At 52.2% G+C, this 15,074-nt stretch overlaps 6 protein-coding genes across 6 annotated transcripts; 3 read left to right on the top strand and 3 right to left on the bottom strand.

Annotated features, from left to right (window-relative positions):
* Window positions 1-295: 295 nt before the first annotated feature.
* On the bottom strand, window positions 296-1,446 carry CCP1 (peroxidase; the record flags this gene model as incomplete). Its single annotated transcript, XM_041700257.1, has 2 exons — window positions 296-1,039; window positions 1,105-1,446. The coding sequence occupies 2 exons, from the start codon at window positions 1,444-1,446 to the stop codon at window positions 296-298; spliced, it is 1,086 nt and encodes a 361-aa protein (XP_041553261.1).
* Window positions 1,447-4,154: 2,708 nt separating this feature from the next.
* On the top strand, window positions 4,155-6,339 carry APUU_21500S (putative GTPase activating protein for Arf; the record flags this gene model as incomplete). Its single annotated transcript, XM_041700258.1, has 4 exons — window positions 4,155-4,269; window positions 4,332-4,348; window positions 4,415-4,525; window positions 4,591-6,339. 4 exons carry the CDS (start codon window positions 4,155-4,157, stop codon window positions 6,337-6,339), a joined length of 1,992 nt encoding a protein of 663 aa, XP_041553262.1.
* A 308-nt stretch (window positions 6,340-6,647) lies between these two features.
* On the bottom strand, window positions 6,648-7,673 carry APUU_21501A (uncharacterized protein; the record flags this gene model as incomplete). The annotated part of the gene is made up of 4 exons (XM_041700259.1): window positions 6,648-6,834; window positions 6,919-7,001; window positions 7,085-7,288; window positions 7,383-7,673. 4 exons carry the CDS (start codon window positions 7,671-7,673, stop codon window positions 6,648-6,650), a joined length of 765 nt encoding a protein of 254 aa, XP_041553263.1.
* A 526-nt stretch (window positions 7,674-8,199) lies between these two features.
* On the top strand, window positions 8,200-9,111 carry APUU_21502S (SDR family NAD(P)-dependent oxidoreductase; the record flags this gene model as incomplete). The annotated part of the gene is made up of 3 exons (XM_041700260.1): window positions 8,200-8,553; window positions 8,632-8,864; window positions 8,916-9,111. 3 exons carry the CDS (start codon window positions 8,200-8,202, stop codon window positions 9,109-9,111), a joined length of 783 nt encoding a protein of 260 aa, XP_041553264.1.
* Window positions 9,112-9,835: 724 nt separating this feature from the next.
* APUU_21503S (cation-translocating P-type ATPase) lies at window positions 9,836-13,153 on the top strand (the record flags this gene model as incomplete). The annotated part of the gene is made up of 3 exons (XM_041700261.1): window positions 9,836-10,081; window positions 10,193-10,458; window positions 10,510-13,153. 3 exons carry the CDS (start codon window positions 9,836-9,838, stop codon window positions 13,151-13,153), a joined length of 3,156 nt encoding a protein of 1,051 aa, XP_041553265.1.
* A 1,040-nt stretch (window positions 13,154-14,193) lies between these two features.
* APUU_21504A (uncharacterized protein) lies at window positions 14,194-14,820 on the bottom strand (the record flags this gene model as incomplete). Its single annotated transcript, XM_041700264.1, has 1 exon — window positions 14,194-14,820. The coding sequence occupies one exon, from the start codon at window positions 14,818-14,820 to the stop codon at window positions 14,194-14,196; it is 627 nt and encodes a 208-aa protein (XP_041553266.1).
* Window positions 14,821-15,074: the final 254 nt, after the last annotated feature.

Below are 15,074 nucleotides of genomic sequence, written 5' to 3' on the forward strand. Positions count from 1 at the left end.
GAAAGAAAGGATGAGAAATTCTTGATATATTGTCTTGCACCACTAGCAAAGAAATCTATGCCATAGTAGTACAGTCTAGTGGAAAGGCCCAACGATTCCGCGTTAACGGCCTGAAACATTCAAGCAATGATGACGATAAGAGTCGGATATCGAAAATTTGACACAACAAAAAAAGAAAAAGAAAAGCAGGAGTATGCAGATGTCAGAAGTACTCCATGACGGCTGAACAGGGACAAAACTCAAACAAAACCGAAACCGTAATCAGATATCTAAGCAACAAGTTGGTATTCATCCTTTACTCAGAGGCCTTGAAGACAAATCGGTCTTCAGCCTTGGTGGTGAAAGGAACACCGAGCTCAAGAAGCTTGACGTAGACATCAGAGAACTCCTTGAAGAAAGCATCGTTGTCCTTGGCATATCGGTCAACGTGCTTCTTGAAGCCCTTGTCCTTGACAAGCGCAATATCGGTAGGAAGCATCATGAGGGTCTTAGTCGTCTTGTCAGTGAATTGGCCAGGGCCGTTCCACTTGCGGTTCTCCCACTTCTCGTCAACAAGCATGCGGAAGAACTCATTGGTGAAGACAGTAGGGCTGAAGTTCCAAGGTCCATCGAAGCCGGAGCGGTCCGTGTGAGCACGGCCCAGAGCGTGGGCGCCCAACAGCGCAACCATCTCGCGGTCGTCGAAGCCCATGCGGCCGAAGACGTCGCGGATGTGGGAGTGGTCCTTGGCGGCATCGGGGAGCCGGCCATCGGGTGTGCAGGCCGCGACATCCTTGTCCTGACGACCAGGTCTCCAGGGGATGGCGGGACCGCCGAGTTCCTGGACAGCACAAGCACCACCTAGGGTCCAAAGGTCGGAGTAAGTGATCCAGGGGAACTTGGCTTTGATGGGCTCAAGGAAGTCGCGGGCGTGCTTGAGACCAGCGTTGGCACCGTGGTCGGACTCGGGAGCGAAGCGCATGGTGGCGCCGTTGCTGCCTCCAGTGCCGGTTTCCTTATCGTAGGTGCCACTTGCGTGCCAGGCCAGACGGACAAGAACCTGTTACAGCGAGGTCGACGTTAGATTCTGTTATGCTAGTGGATAGGGATTGCATGGTGACTTACTGGTCCGTAGCTGCCGTCATCATAGTCGGTCTCGTTGGCAATACGATCAGCAATGGCATCGTACACCTTCTGGTAGTCGGCCTGAGTAGGGGTGAAGTTCTTGGAGCTGATGCCACTGTCGGCGCCCTTCAGGTAAAAGTACGCACCAGCACCACCTGCAGCGGCGAGACCAGCCCACAGGAGGGTGTTGCTGGAGGACTTGGGGGGCTCCGCCTCGGAAGAATAACCACGGCGAGAAGCAGCGCGGAAGCCCTGGGGGAGAGCGGAGCGAGTGCTGCGGACAGCAGGTCTGAAGGAGGAGCGCAAGAAAGCGCGAGATGCGGATCTAGCAGCAGATGCCATGGTGATGATGTGATGGATAAAGGAGCGGATGGGAAGGAAGAAGGGAAACCAGAAGACGTCGGAGAAGTTGGAGACGAAAAGAAGGAGATGACGATTATAAGCGAAAGGAGAGGATCGGAATGAGCAGGATGAGGGGGCAGGGATACAGAAGATGACTAGTAAACACTGTTCCAGAGTTCCCCAGACACCGAAGCCTGTCGAACGCGCACACAGAACCAATCATTGGGGCCACATTTGTGAGCTCTGGAGCCAGATCTTTCCAATTGAGTCAGCAGAGCGTGAAGAAGGGCCGAAGGGCTCCAACAGGACGCTCTCTCTCCGCATTTCTGTGTCATTCTCCGCCCAATGCGCAGGGGGCTCCGTTGCAGAGTGAATGCGTGGCAATACCTTCAGGCTCCGACCCATGGGTCACCAGAGCTTCCTTTGGTGCGACAGGAACGCCATGTTTGCAGAGAGTCCATGCATTGCGATGATTAATGGGAGTGTTCTGTTGCTGGTCGATATACATCAGCAGCCGAGGCGTTGACAAGCCCATGCTCCATAATCGCTGGAAATATGGGGCTCTTGGTGCAAATTACCAACAGCCACGCGCTGTTTGGTCAGCAAGACAGCCTCGACTGGGCCTTTGTCCGCGGGAAATGCGAGTCTTTTCCGCACGGCTGACTCAGCTGCAGCACAAGCACAGCATAATCAGGCACAAGTCACTACTCAGAGATGGCAACTGATAGACTAAGCTCACAAGTCTCGACTTCTTAACTGTCACAGACTGAGTGTATCCAGAGTACGGAGTACAGGCGAGTACATGCGAGGACTACACGTAGATAGTATGAGAATGTCTGTTTTACTAGGCTTCACAAAATATGGTAATTGAAATGTTCGTCGTAAAAATAGTCCTGCTGTTCAACAATAACAAACACCAGGGTGGAGTAGACGCAGTCCTGCTAAAAACTGTTTGGTTTTGATCTTCCACTGAACGAACTAAAAAAAAGTATGCCTCTATGCCACTGTCAGGCTAGACGCTCACTGTGTGGTTCGAGACGCAAACGCTACATTCTCATATTGATACCGGTACCAGTCTGTCGCTGTTGCAGATGCAGGCATTGAATCTCAATCATCTAGAGTTCAACCCGCGTCGAGGCGCGAAAAGTCGATTGTTGTCGCAGACTGGACTGTGGGAGAAGTTGAATGGGAGGAGGGAACGGAGCAGAAGAAAATTCCGCTGCAGTTTTAGCGCGGGTTCACGTGATCACCATTCGCTTAGGGGTCATGTGATCTTCATCGACAGGTAGTACTTAAGATTTGAGCGTTCAATACGCCTTGGACCATTTGAGATTGTTGTGAAACCGCTTGGCGGTGTCTTATGTGTCGGATATTGTACTAAGAATACCACTGTCTTGAAGTTGACATTGCGAGTTTGAACCTAATTAGGCACTGCACTTGAATATATATTTCACCAGGGTTGGCGGGGTACGGGCGTAGTGGCGTAACAATTGATCTCGGCTCCTTAAACAAGAACTGGGCCTCAATTTACTTGGTGCCATGCTAATATATCTACGTTGAGGAGTATTAAGCTGCAGAACAGGTTGGGTCGTTTACATACAGAGTACAGAGAACAGAGTACAGATACAGTCAGCCTCAGGCACTACCACGTGACACACCACGCGTATAATTATTCCGCCAAAATTTGCACGCGACTTTTTCTTTTCTTCTTCACACATTTCATACCTCAGTACGCATAATCAACCTCCAAATCCTGTAATCTTTCTAGGTTATGTCCATAGGATGGTAGGTCATATTGGCGAACAAGATTAACGTGAACTGCAGTATTTTATGGCTTCGCTATCGTGCCGGGTTTCTTCGAAGCTTCAGGCGCAATGGTGGCTGGAGTCACCTGCTGCTCATACATACCACTCACCTGGCAACATTTTGTGTAGCTGCCATTTGAAGTATACGCTGGAATTATCCATGCCCTGGAGATCATTAGAATTGGTTCGGCGATTGTAGTCAACTTCCGGTTCCTGGCCGCAAGGGCAACAACGGCAGCCGAGCCCGAAGTATCCGTAGCGATCTGACCCAGCCGGACAACGGTTAAAGCATCTTAAATTTCTGCCGGCTGCTGTCAATTGCTGTTCCAGCTGATGGACCCAGGTCCCAGACTCCAGAGACCAGAGCCCTGCTGCTGCTGATTGGGGGCTAGACTGTCTGCGGCCACTCTGCGGTGTGCGCCCTGCGCCGTCAAAACCGCCCACAATGTCAGTTGCAACGCCTGGCCTGTGCTGCAGATAATTCAATTGATTGACAGAAATATGAAAGACCAGATACCCCGTAGTAGCGTAGGACAGTCAATGAAAAGTATGAAACGCATGAAAGCATGGATAAAAGTCGCCATCAAGTCCAGTCGGCGCTGTCAGCGTTGCGGCCGACTTCCCCACCCTCCGCAGCTTCGTCACCTCAGGCCGCGCTCTCTCCTTTTACTGCCCACCACACTCTCTCGCCTCCCTCTCTTTCTCCCGTCGCTTGCCTTCTTCGTTACATAGACTTATGATTGCACACTCTTTGTAAATATGTGCTGCTTATCTGTTTATTAATTGTACTCTATTCCCCGTTCCGCCCCGCTATCTGGATAGCCTAGGCCTGCTCACGAACCGCCCACGCCCTGCCTCTCCTTATTCTTACTTGAAAGCGTCGCTGGCCACAGCCACCCAAAGATGGTCGCCGGTATCAGTAAACGCCAGCAGCTGCGCAATGAGCGTGCCCTGCAAGATCTCATCCGATCGGTTCCTGGCAATGACCGATGTGCCGACTGCTCAGCTATGAACCCAGGTAAGATCGGCTCTATCGCAGATAACCTTGGTTTTCACTAACCACCTATTTTGTATTTACAGGATGGACGAGCTGGAATGTACGTATACCGACCGACTCCGACCCCGATTTCTCGGAACCAGGCAACTAATGCGCGCGACTGCAGATAGGGGTTTTCCTTTGCATGCGGTGTGCAGCACTGCACAGGAAGATGGGAACGCATATATCCAAGGTCAAATCCCTGAGTATGGACACCTGGTCCGCGGAACAGGTCGATGTAAGTTGTTATCAGGTCAAACGAAACTGGCCGACCTCCGATGGCTGACGAGAGAACCGCTTTAGAATATGAAATCCTACGGAAATACCATCGTGAACAAGATTTACAACCCTCGGAACATTCAGCCGCCCGTCCCAACCGACATCGACGAAGCCGACGCATGTATGGAACGGTTTATCCGGCAGAAGTACCAAACGAGGACATTAGAGGATGGGAGACCGAAGCCACCAAGCCGCCAGGATCCTAGCTATACAAGGGCCGAGTCACCAGAGGGCTCTCCTCCGCCATTGCCCCCGAAACCTTCCAGGCCGTTCGGATTTGGTCTTCGATCTGCTTCATCCGCTACGAATCTTAGCCAGCCGACTGCCAGCAACCGTGTCCCAGAATCGCCCGTCACCGAGGCGCGCCGCGGGTCATTTGAGCTCAAACTCGCAAGGTTGAAGGAGATGGGTTTCACCAACGAGCGCAGGAACACAACGGCCCTCAAAGGACTGGACGGGAACTTCGACAAGACTGTTGAGACATTGGTGAGGGTGGGAGAAGGCAAGCAGACACCGCAGACCAGGACACCGGCTGCCACAACACCCTCGGTTGGGGCGTCAGTTAATCCATTCGATCTATTGGATGCCAAACAGCCCGCCCAGCCGGCGCAGCCAAATGGACAAAGTTATAACCCTTTCGACATGCCTACCCCGCAGGCCCAGCCTCAACCGCAAGCAGCTCCTACGCAATCGCTTGAGCAGTCGTTTCAGAACCTTCAGGTGGCACAACCCCTATTCCCACACTCCACCGGCGGATATCCAAACACACAGACTTCACTAGCCCAGCCTGGATACACTCAGCCTGCGGCACAGCCATTCGCTCCACAGGCCGGGTATCCTGCCTCCGCACAACCGCTTGACAGCGGGAATAACCCATTCTTCCAGACTGGAGCTCAGCCGCAAGCCAGTCTCAACACGCCTACTCAGAATCCTTACTCTGCCCAAACAAACCCATTCTTCAGCCAAGGACCAGCGCAACCACAGCAAACACCATTCCAGAGCCAGAGCCAGACGCAGACGGCCACGACGGCTCCTGGAGCTGGTTTCCCACAACCGCTCCGGCATGCAAACACCATGTCGCCGATGCCGTCGTCACCATTTGGACAACCATCCCCGTTTCAACCGCAACAGCAGCAACAGGGGCTTCAGCAGTCGCAGCTTGGGGTACAGACGGCACAGGCTGGGCAGAGCCCATTCAATCCCTTCCAATCTTCGACTGCTCCCAACACCCCGCTGAGTAACTATCCGCCTCAGTCCCCGTTTGGCCAGCCGCAATCTGCCCAACCGCTTGCCACCCAACCTACGGGACGGGTTGATAAGAACAGCATACTTTCTTTGTACAATTTTTCCGCACCGCCTCCTTCCATTCCAGAACAGCCACCAACACAGCCTACTGCAGCTTTTGGAGGGCCTACGCCGTTTGGAGGGCCTTCACCATTTGGAGGACCTTCGCCATTTGGACAGGCCCAGAACCAGCAAGCTGCTCAATTCCAACCATCAAATCCTACCAACACCCAACCGCAAGCAACCATGGACCCGCAGGCTGGGTCACGAAATCCATTTATGGGGTTCCAAGCCCCTGGGACACAACAACCAGGCCAGATGCCAACCCAACAGGCTGCATACGGGATGGCCATGAACTCGGCCAACCCAGCCGGCAATGCGGGGTTCATGCGAGCGCACATGAGCCAGCAGAGTGTAGATATAAACGGCTTCCAGAACGGCCGGCATAGCCCGGATGCTTTTGCCGGCCTTAGCGCACAACAACGGTGAACACTTGTGTCGGAAATGATTGTTTTTACGATCTGGATTTATTACGGTTCTCTTCCAAGACTTATCTTTTTGGCGATTGTAGGAATACCAAAACCGATGTGCATTCTTGGCGTTGGAGCCTCTCTGTCTGATAATTGGATTGGGTCTAGGGACGTTTAGAACAAGTATATACGGGTAGTCTGACGTTAAATTTGATGATATCGCTTCTGTATTCTGCAAGTGCTTAGATTGGTATTCCCAGGCTTGCTGGTGATGATATGTAGAGATGGATTGGAATAGCTCCATCCAGAACAATATACTACTTAGCCCTAATTCAAGCCCCTCCCCCCATCAACAGGCAGTTCAACCCCGGTAATAAAAGCCGCCTCATCACTCGCCAGGAAGCACACTGCATTGGCAACGTCGTCAGGCGTCGCAAACCGTCCAAGCGGAATACCGGATAATATCTGCGCGCGGTTCTCTGGGGTATCAGGTTTTCCGAGGACGAGGGGGATCCTGTTGCATTATTGTTTGTTTAGAACGACAAAGTAAATATGGCCGGGAAGGCAAGGTAAGGTAAGAATAAGGAGAGAGACTTACATCGCAGTCTCCCCAGCCACAGGACAGACAGCATTAAACCGGATCTTGTCTTTTGCTAGTTCAGCTGCTAGGCCTTTTGTAGCCTTGAATACATAAACCACTTAGCTACGCGAACACAAAACTAGTAAACAAGAGGACATAGACATAGACATAGACATAGACATACCGCACTAACAGCGCCCTTGCTAGCAGCATACCAGACGAGATTCGGCCTCGGGCGCAGCGCACTCATGCTGGAGATATTGACGAACGAGCCGCCGCTGCCCTGGCGCTGCATGGCTGGGCCGAGGGTCTTTGCGCTGAAGTACAGGCTCTTGAGGTTGATTCTGACGAGGCGGTCGAATTCCTCTTCTGCGAGTTCGAGGGAGGACTGAAAATGTTCAATTCAATTAGTACACACGACAATAGATAACTACAGTAGCAGTCGATATGCTACAGGTAATGACATGATGACAGAGGCGTACAATAGCCTTATTAACAACCCCCGCATTATTGACCACGATATCGATCTGGTGGAAATGATCTAATGCGGTGCTTAGCACCCGTTCCCAGTCTTGCTCTGAGGAGACATCGCCCTGGATGAAAACGGTTGAGCCTGGTCGTTGGGCGGCGGCGACTTTCTGGCCGTTCTCTTGGAGGAGGTCGACGAGGACCACGAGGGCGCCTTCTTGGGTGAATTTGGTGACGATGGCGGCGCCGAATCCGGTTGCGCCGCCGGTGACGATGGCGACTTTGTTGGTTAGTTTGGTGGACATGTTGTGAATACGTAGATGATGGGAGGAAGAGGAGAGGAAGAATGAAGTTGGGGATGAGAGGGGGAGGTCGGAGATCCTGCAGTCTGGAAGTCTGGACTAGGGATACTGTCCCATTTGAACATGACATCTTATTGATGTATTTAATTCAATATAAATGAGATGAAAGTGGGCTTTTAATCTATGGAAATATTAGAGAATCTATACTTCAAGTTCAACACCATATACAGGCTAGATATCCATGTCGCAGAAGATACAACGCCGAACACTCGAATAGACCCGTCTTCTTCTTTACTATTCCTTAGTAATTTCCCCGCTTCAGCTGCCAGCAGAGTCCTCGGGATTTCCCTGAGCAGCTGGCGACAGCTGTCTACAAACCCGGATTGCCGATGCGGGGTTGACTCGAAATCATCAGGAATACTTCTCCCAGTCTTCCTAATTTCTTGAACTTGTCACCAGTGGTAGTTCTGGACAGCCTCTCCGTAAACAAGTGTACCAATCTTCCGCATTCCTTATAGTCATCAACAGCATGGCCACCAACTATCTCGAAGACATGTTCTCCCTCAAGGGAAAGACAGCCATAATGACCGGAGCCACTGGAGGCCTGGGCTCATCGATGGCACTCGCTCTAGCAAAAGCAGGAGCATCTATTGTATCCATCGAGCTCCCAGAAGACCCTAATGCTGCCAATATTGCCAAAGCCATCAGCGATGCTGGGAGCACACTGCAGGCATTCTACTGTGATATTGGGAACGCAGAGAAACTCCGAGCTTGCTTTGCGCAGATCTGGGATGCTGGGATTGTGCCGGACATCCTCGTCAATAGTGCTGGTATTGCGCGAAGGAATAAGTGTGAGGATGCGACTGATGCTGAGCTTGATTTGGTACGTACCTGCATTACTCTGAGTTACTCTGAGTTACTCTGAGTATTGGAGGAGACACTGGAGCTAATATAATGGTAGCTGCTTGATATCAACGTCAAGTCGTTCTACATCTCATGCCAGGAGTTTGGCAGACGGCTGCTGTCCCTGGACCGACCGGGGAAGATCATCAACATTGCCTCGGTGACTGCGTTCCAGGCAAACCAGAATACGAGCATCTACTCGGCGTCAAAGGGGGCGGTGGTTCAAATGACCAAAGCATTTAGCAACGAGTGGTCGAGCAGGGGGATTCAGGTCAATGCGATCTGTCCGGGGTAAGCAGCATGCCCAGTTACTTGACGGAGCTCTAACTGATGGACTGGTAGATGGATGAGAACGCCAATGACGGAGGTTTATGTCGCCGACGAGGCTGTCTCGTCGTATCTGATGTCGAGGATTCCCATGGGACGATGGGGGGATGCGACGGAGTTGAATGCGGCTGCGCTGTTCCTTGCAGCGCCTGGCAATAGTTTTACCACTGGGGCGTCTGTGGTTGTTGACGGGGGGTTCTGTGCAAAGTGATTGAAATACTCCATATTGAATGTTGATATTGTTGATATTAGTGATATTGATATTGATATTGATAATGATACAGGGCGAGAGTCTGGATCGCCAAGCAGAATGGAGCAACTGCCAAGCAAGACAAAGCCAACCAGTTTGAGGAAACACGCACGTTTCTTGGTCTTCTCTTGGCTTCTTTCCTTGGTCTTCTGGTCTTCTGAGCTTCTCCTCTTATCCTGGTCTTATCTTGTGGAGGAGACCTGTCAGATTCCATGTCTCAGCGGGGTTGGTGGCATGCATCATGACGCCCTCCATTCCATTCAATCAGAACCATTCAATCACAGAACCATTTAATGATTGAACCACCTCTTCTCTGCCTCTGCCAGTCTTCCTGCTTATGAAATCCACCGACAGGGATCCGATGCAACAGTGCGAGAACTGGCCCCGATCTTCATGCCTGGCTGGCCCACCTCCCCAACTCTGTATCGCGACCACGATCTGGGCGCCAAGATGGCTGCGCTGTCTCTGCCAATTACTGCTATCGATGCTGATTGTGGTGGATGTGAAAATCCAATAACTATTGTGTGAACTCGGCTGGACACGGACTGTCTGTCTGTCTCCTTGGCTTAAATTCTGGCTGTGCCCTCGTAGCGAGCTGTTTCTCTCAACATCTTTTTCAAATTACTTCTCCGTTGCAACAATTTACTAGTATAGTTATAGTTGTTTCAACCTCAGTATTCCATCAATGGCTCGCGAAAAGGTCGCCGACCCTGGAGGGCCTCGCCCCGGACATGGCCCCCTCAGCCTCCCAGCCTACAGCCTCCCCTACGAGCTTGTGCTACAAGAACTCGGCACCAGAACCGACGAGGGCCTCACCAAGGACGAGGCCGCCCGTCGTCTGCAGCAGTACGGCCCTAACAAGCTGGACGAGGGCGAGGGCGTGTCCCTGCTCAAGATCCTCGTGCGCCAGGTGGCCAACGCAATGATGCTAGTTAAGCGGCCCACTTACTCCTCCCCTTTCCTTTCCCAGTTTGTCCTTACATAGATATCGTCATCTGCATGAGAAAAAGAGTATCCAGAGTCTGATCCAATTCGTTAACAGGTACTGATCCTGGCCATGGCGGTCAGTTTCGGGATCCAGTCCTGGATCGAGGGCGGCGTCATTGCTGCTGTGATTGTGCTGAACATCGTCGTGGGATTCTTCCAGGAGTATGCGGCCGAGAAGACCATGGAGTCGCTGCATTCGCTCTCCTCGCCGACTGGCACTGTGTCCAGGGACGGCGAGACCTTTTCGATTCCGTCGACCGATATTGTCCCTGGTGATATGGTCGAGTTGAGGACTGGCGATACCATTCCTGCTGATATCCGGTGAGCCCTAACTCCACTGTCAAAGGTTGTCACGGCATACTGACTGTATAGACTGGTCGAGGCAGTCAACTTCGAAACCGACGAAGCCCTACTCACAGGCGAATCCCTGCCCGTGCAAAAGGAATGCGACACCACGTTCAAGGAAGACACCGGCCCCGGAGACCGTCTGAACCTGGCCTACAGCTCCAGCACCGTAACCCGCGGCCGCGCACGCGGCGTCGTCGTCAACACCGGCATGGCCACCGAAATCGGCTCCATCGCCGCTGCACTCCGCGCCACGAACAGCAAACGACGACCCGTCAAGCGGGGACCTGAAGGCGAGACCAAGAAGCGCTGGTATTTGCAGGCCTGGACGCTGACGGGCACGGACGCGGTGGGTCGGTTCCTAGGTGTTAATGTAGGCACGCCGCTGCAGAGGAAGTTATCGAAGCTGGCGGTTCTGCTGTTCGGGGTTGCGGTGCTTTTCGCGATTATCGTTATGGCTGCGAATCTGTTTTCGAGTCATAATGAGGTTATCCTCTACGCTGTGGGCACTGGGCTGAGTATGATCCCTGCGTGTCTGGTTGTTGTGCTTACGATTACCATGGCCGTGGGCACGAAACGGATGGTTGAACGGAATGTTATTGTCCGCAAGCTGGACTCGCTCGAGGCCCTGGGTGCAGTGACGAATATCTGTTCTGATAAGACTGGCACCCTGACGCAGGGGAAAATGGTGGTTAAGAAGGCCTGGATCCCTTCGCGTGGGACGTACTCTGTGGGGAACTCGAACGAGCCGTTTAATCCGACCACTGGGGATGTCACTTTCACTGCGCTCTCGCCTGTGGACTTTGATGATGAGAAGGAGGGTCCTGTGGCAGAGAATGCAGAGGGTCTGGTTGAAGGAAACGGGGCGCTGGAAGACTTCCTCGACGTCGCGTCCATGGCGAATCTGTCGCATGTGTTCAAGTCTGAAGAAGGAGACTGGCGTGCGAGAGGCGAGCCGACCGAGATTGCAATTGGGGTGTTTGCGTCTCGCTTCAACTGGAATCGAGACCGGTGGACGAAGGGCTCGAATGCTGTTTGGCACCAGAAGGCGGAGTTTCCGTTCGATTCGACGGTGAAGAGGATGTCTGTTATCTTCAGCAAAGTGACCCAAGAAGGGGAACACAGCATGATCTTTACCAAAGGCGCCGTTGAGCGCATCGTCGATGCCTGTACCACTGTTGTATGGGAGGAAGGCTCTGCTCCCACCCCATTGACCGACGACATGCGCACCCAGATTCTCCAGAACATGGAGGAGCTGGCGAAATTGGGATTACGCGTACTGGCACTGGCGCATCGGCCTTACAACGAACAAAGCCGGCTCCTCGAAGGGTCTGACCTGAACCGCGACGAAATCGAACGGGACCTCTGCTTCTTAGGGCTTATAGGGCTGTATGACCCGCCACGCCCGGAGACTGCAGGCTCAATTGCAGCTTGCTATCAAGCAGGCATCACAGTGCACATGGTGACCGGCGACCACCCAGGAACTGCAAAAGCAATCGCCCAGCAAGTGGGCATTCTCCCGGCCGACATGTCCACCGTCGGTGCTGATATCGCCAACGCCATGGTCATGACGGCCGCGCAGTTCGACAGACTCTCCGACGAGGAGATCGATGACCTACCAACCCTCCCCCTGGTAATCGCACGCTGCGCACCACAGACAAAAGTCAGCATGATCAACGCCCTGCACCGCCGCGGCCGTTTCGCAGCCATGACCGGCGACGGCGTCAACGACTCCCCCTCGCTCAAGCACGCAGACGTCGGCATCGCAATGGGCCAGGCAGGCTCGGACGTCGCGAAAGACGCCTCGGACATCATTCTGACAGACGACAACTTCGCGTCGATCCTCAACGCCGTCGAAGAGGGCCGGCGCATCTTCGACAATATCCAGAAATTCGTCCTGCACTTGCTCGCCGAGAACATCGCGCAGGCATGCACGCTGCTCATCGGGCTCGCATTCAAAGACCGCGACGGCCAGTCCGTGTTCCCGCTTGCCCCCGTGGAAATCCTGTGGATCATCATGATCACCTCGGGCATGCCGGACATGGGGCTGGGCATGGAGGTCGCCGCGCCCGATATCATGGCGCGCCCGCCGCAGACAAAGCAGGGCATCTTCACCTGGGAGATCATGGTCGATATCATGGTGTATGGGTTCTGGACTGCAGCGCTGTGTCTGTCGGCCTTCTCTCTGCGCATGTGGGCCTTTGGGAACGGCGAGCTAGGATCCGGGTGTAATAGCAACTACTCGCCTGAGTGTGACCTTGTCTACCGTGCCCGCGCGACCACTTTCGTCTGTCTAACCTGGTTTGCGCTCTTCCTGGCCTGGGAAATGGTGAATCTCCGGCTGTCGTTCTTCCGGATGCAGCCTGAGAGCAAGAAATACTTTACGCAGTGGATGTACGACGTGTGGAGGAACAAATTCCTCTTCTGGTCGATCATGGCGGGCTGGATTACCATCTTCCCGATCCTGTACATCCCCGTGCTGAACCATGTTGTGTTTAAGCATACCGGCATTTCGTGGGAGTGGGGGATTGTCTTTGTGGAGGCGCTGCTGTTCTTTGCGGGCGTTGAGGCCTGGAAGTGGGCGAAGAGAGTCTTTTATCGTAGGCGCAGCGCGAGGATGCAGGTCGTTGCGCCATTGGGGGAGATGAGCAGCGTGCCGGTGGATGCCTAACGATAGCTTTCTCTCGTGCAACGAGAGATTTTGGACTTTTGGGACTGGATGCTCGATACGGACTGGACTATTGGTTTATGGACTTTACTTTGGGGTGATACTGTGTGGATGGTGATGTTGGTTGCTGGTAGACAGAGGGTAGAGGTTTGTTGGATAGACAGAAGGTAGATCAGGTAGATTGCGATAGTGATAGTGAGGGTAGAAGTGTAGATAGCTGTAGCAGAATGCCATTGTGATGATGTTGTGCCTACTAGCAGCTGGTAGATATAAGGATAACATTAGACGTTCTCTGTACCCTAAAAAGAGAAACCGATACATAAATCATAAACCTAGGCAGCCGCACAATTCCCATTCTTTCCCAGGAGTTATCAGCACATACTAGCCCAAGATAAACGCGGTTAGGTAGAGAAACTTACCACACAGGCTCCGCACTGAAGGAGGGTACAAAAGATGGCCGTGCTCTCGGTGCAGGGCAGAGCCGCACACTGTTGGAAACCGTGAGTATGGATATTACGCAGTATGTACTGGAAAAAGATCAAGGTAACTCACAGCCTGCCTCTTCTCAAGGCCTGCTGGGAGTTTGGGGGTAACCATAGCTGTTGCAACAAGGGGGAAGATGATAATTGGCAGAAGAGAGAGCTTCATATTGGATATTAACGATAACCTTAGGAAGAAATCGTTTGATTTGAGTAGACTGATGACTCCAGAAAAGAAAGGGGAAGAGGGAACCGGCACTTATCTATCTCTGTCATGATTCACAAGCCGCGTCACCGGTTACGCTGGGTGCGGTGTTTTAACATAGGACCAGGATGAAATGTTGCGGGTTGATATTAGCAGTCAAGCTCAGAAACTCTCCGGCATTTGTGTAGGGATCTCTGTGATCTAGCTCTGACGTCTATTGGGTTGATATTCTGGGGTGATCCTAGAGTGTTACAGTTACACGGTACTGAAGACTTATATTCGATGGTCTACTTCAGAGGATTATGGAATAGGTATTGATATAAGTATCGTTAATGGCAGCTCTGGCAATATCCCAAAAGCTAATCCGATATTAAATTAACATTTCGAAACCTCATTGTCAACTTCTCAAACTCATTCTTGGATACTCGCGAATCCAAGCCCAAATCCTGCATCTTCTCCACCAACTTCTCAGAAACAACAGACTTCTCCTCCACAACAAAATCAGTATCCGGCTCACCATGCATCCGGTCGTAAAAGATCCACATCCCCGGCGGAACAAGCTTTTCCTCCTCCAGCATGTGCAAAAAGGTCAGCGTCCACGGCATCGAAGTCTCCGAGGCTTCTAGCAGTGACTGATTGAGAACGTGCATAATCTTATCCTGCCTATTTTGGTCAATTCGACCCATTAGATACTTCTCCATGTCTTCACCCGCGGTGATGGGGAGTGAGTGGAGCGGAATGCGTTCGCGGGAGGATATATTTATGTACTCCATGCCAAAGAGACCCTCCATTGCGCGGATGTGGTAGAATGTGCAGTTACTGTTGCCTGGAGGCGCGAGGATCATAACCCAGTGGTTGACGGGTTTGTGCTTTGTCCGATTGGGGTATACATACAGATCGATGAGGGTGGGGAAGGTGAACATGGCCACTGAGATGTCGGAATCCATGCTGTTGTCTGACATGTTGTCTGAGGTGTTGCCTGACATGTTGATAGGATGCAGTAGGGTTCTTGGTATCTAAAGCATAAAACTGGAAGGTTGGGGCAGGGACTGGCTTGCGTGGTTGGGTTAAATAAGTAGTTTATGTAAATAAGTAGTGTATGCCTTTGATGGTAGGTGATAAAGGAATCGGCATGGCTTTAATCTTGCTGGATTAAACAAAGGCACTGTCTGTTAACAATGAGAAGCAATACTTATGTCATAAATATGTGAATATCTAGGTGTGATAGCCTGTCTTTCAT

Source organism: Aspergillus puulaauensis, chromosome 2 (genome assembly GCF_016861865.1).
Source record: "Aspergillus puulaauensis MK2 DNA, chromosome 2, nearly complete sequence".
NCBI classification, from domain to species: Eukaryota; Fungi; Ascomycota; class Eurotiomycetes; order Eurotiales; family Aspergillaceae; genus Aspergillus; species Aspergillus puulaauensis.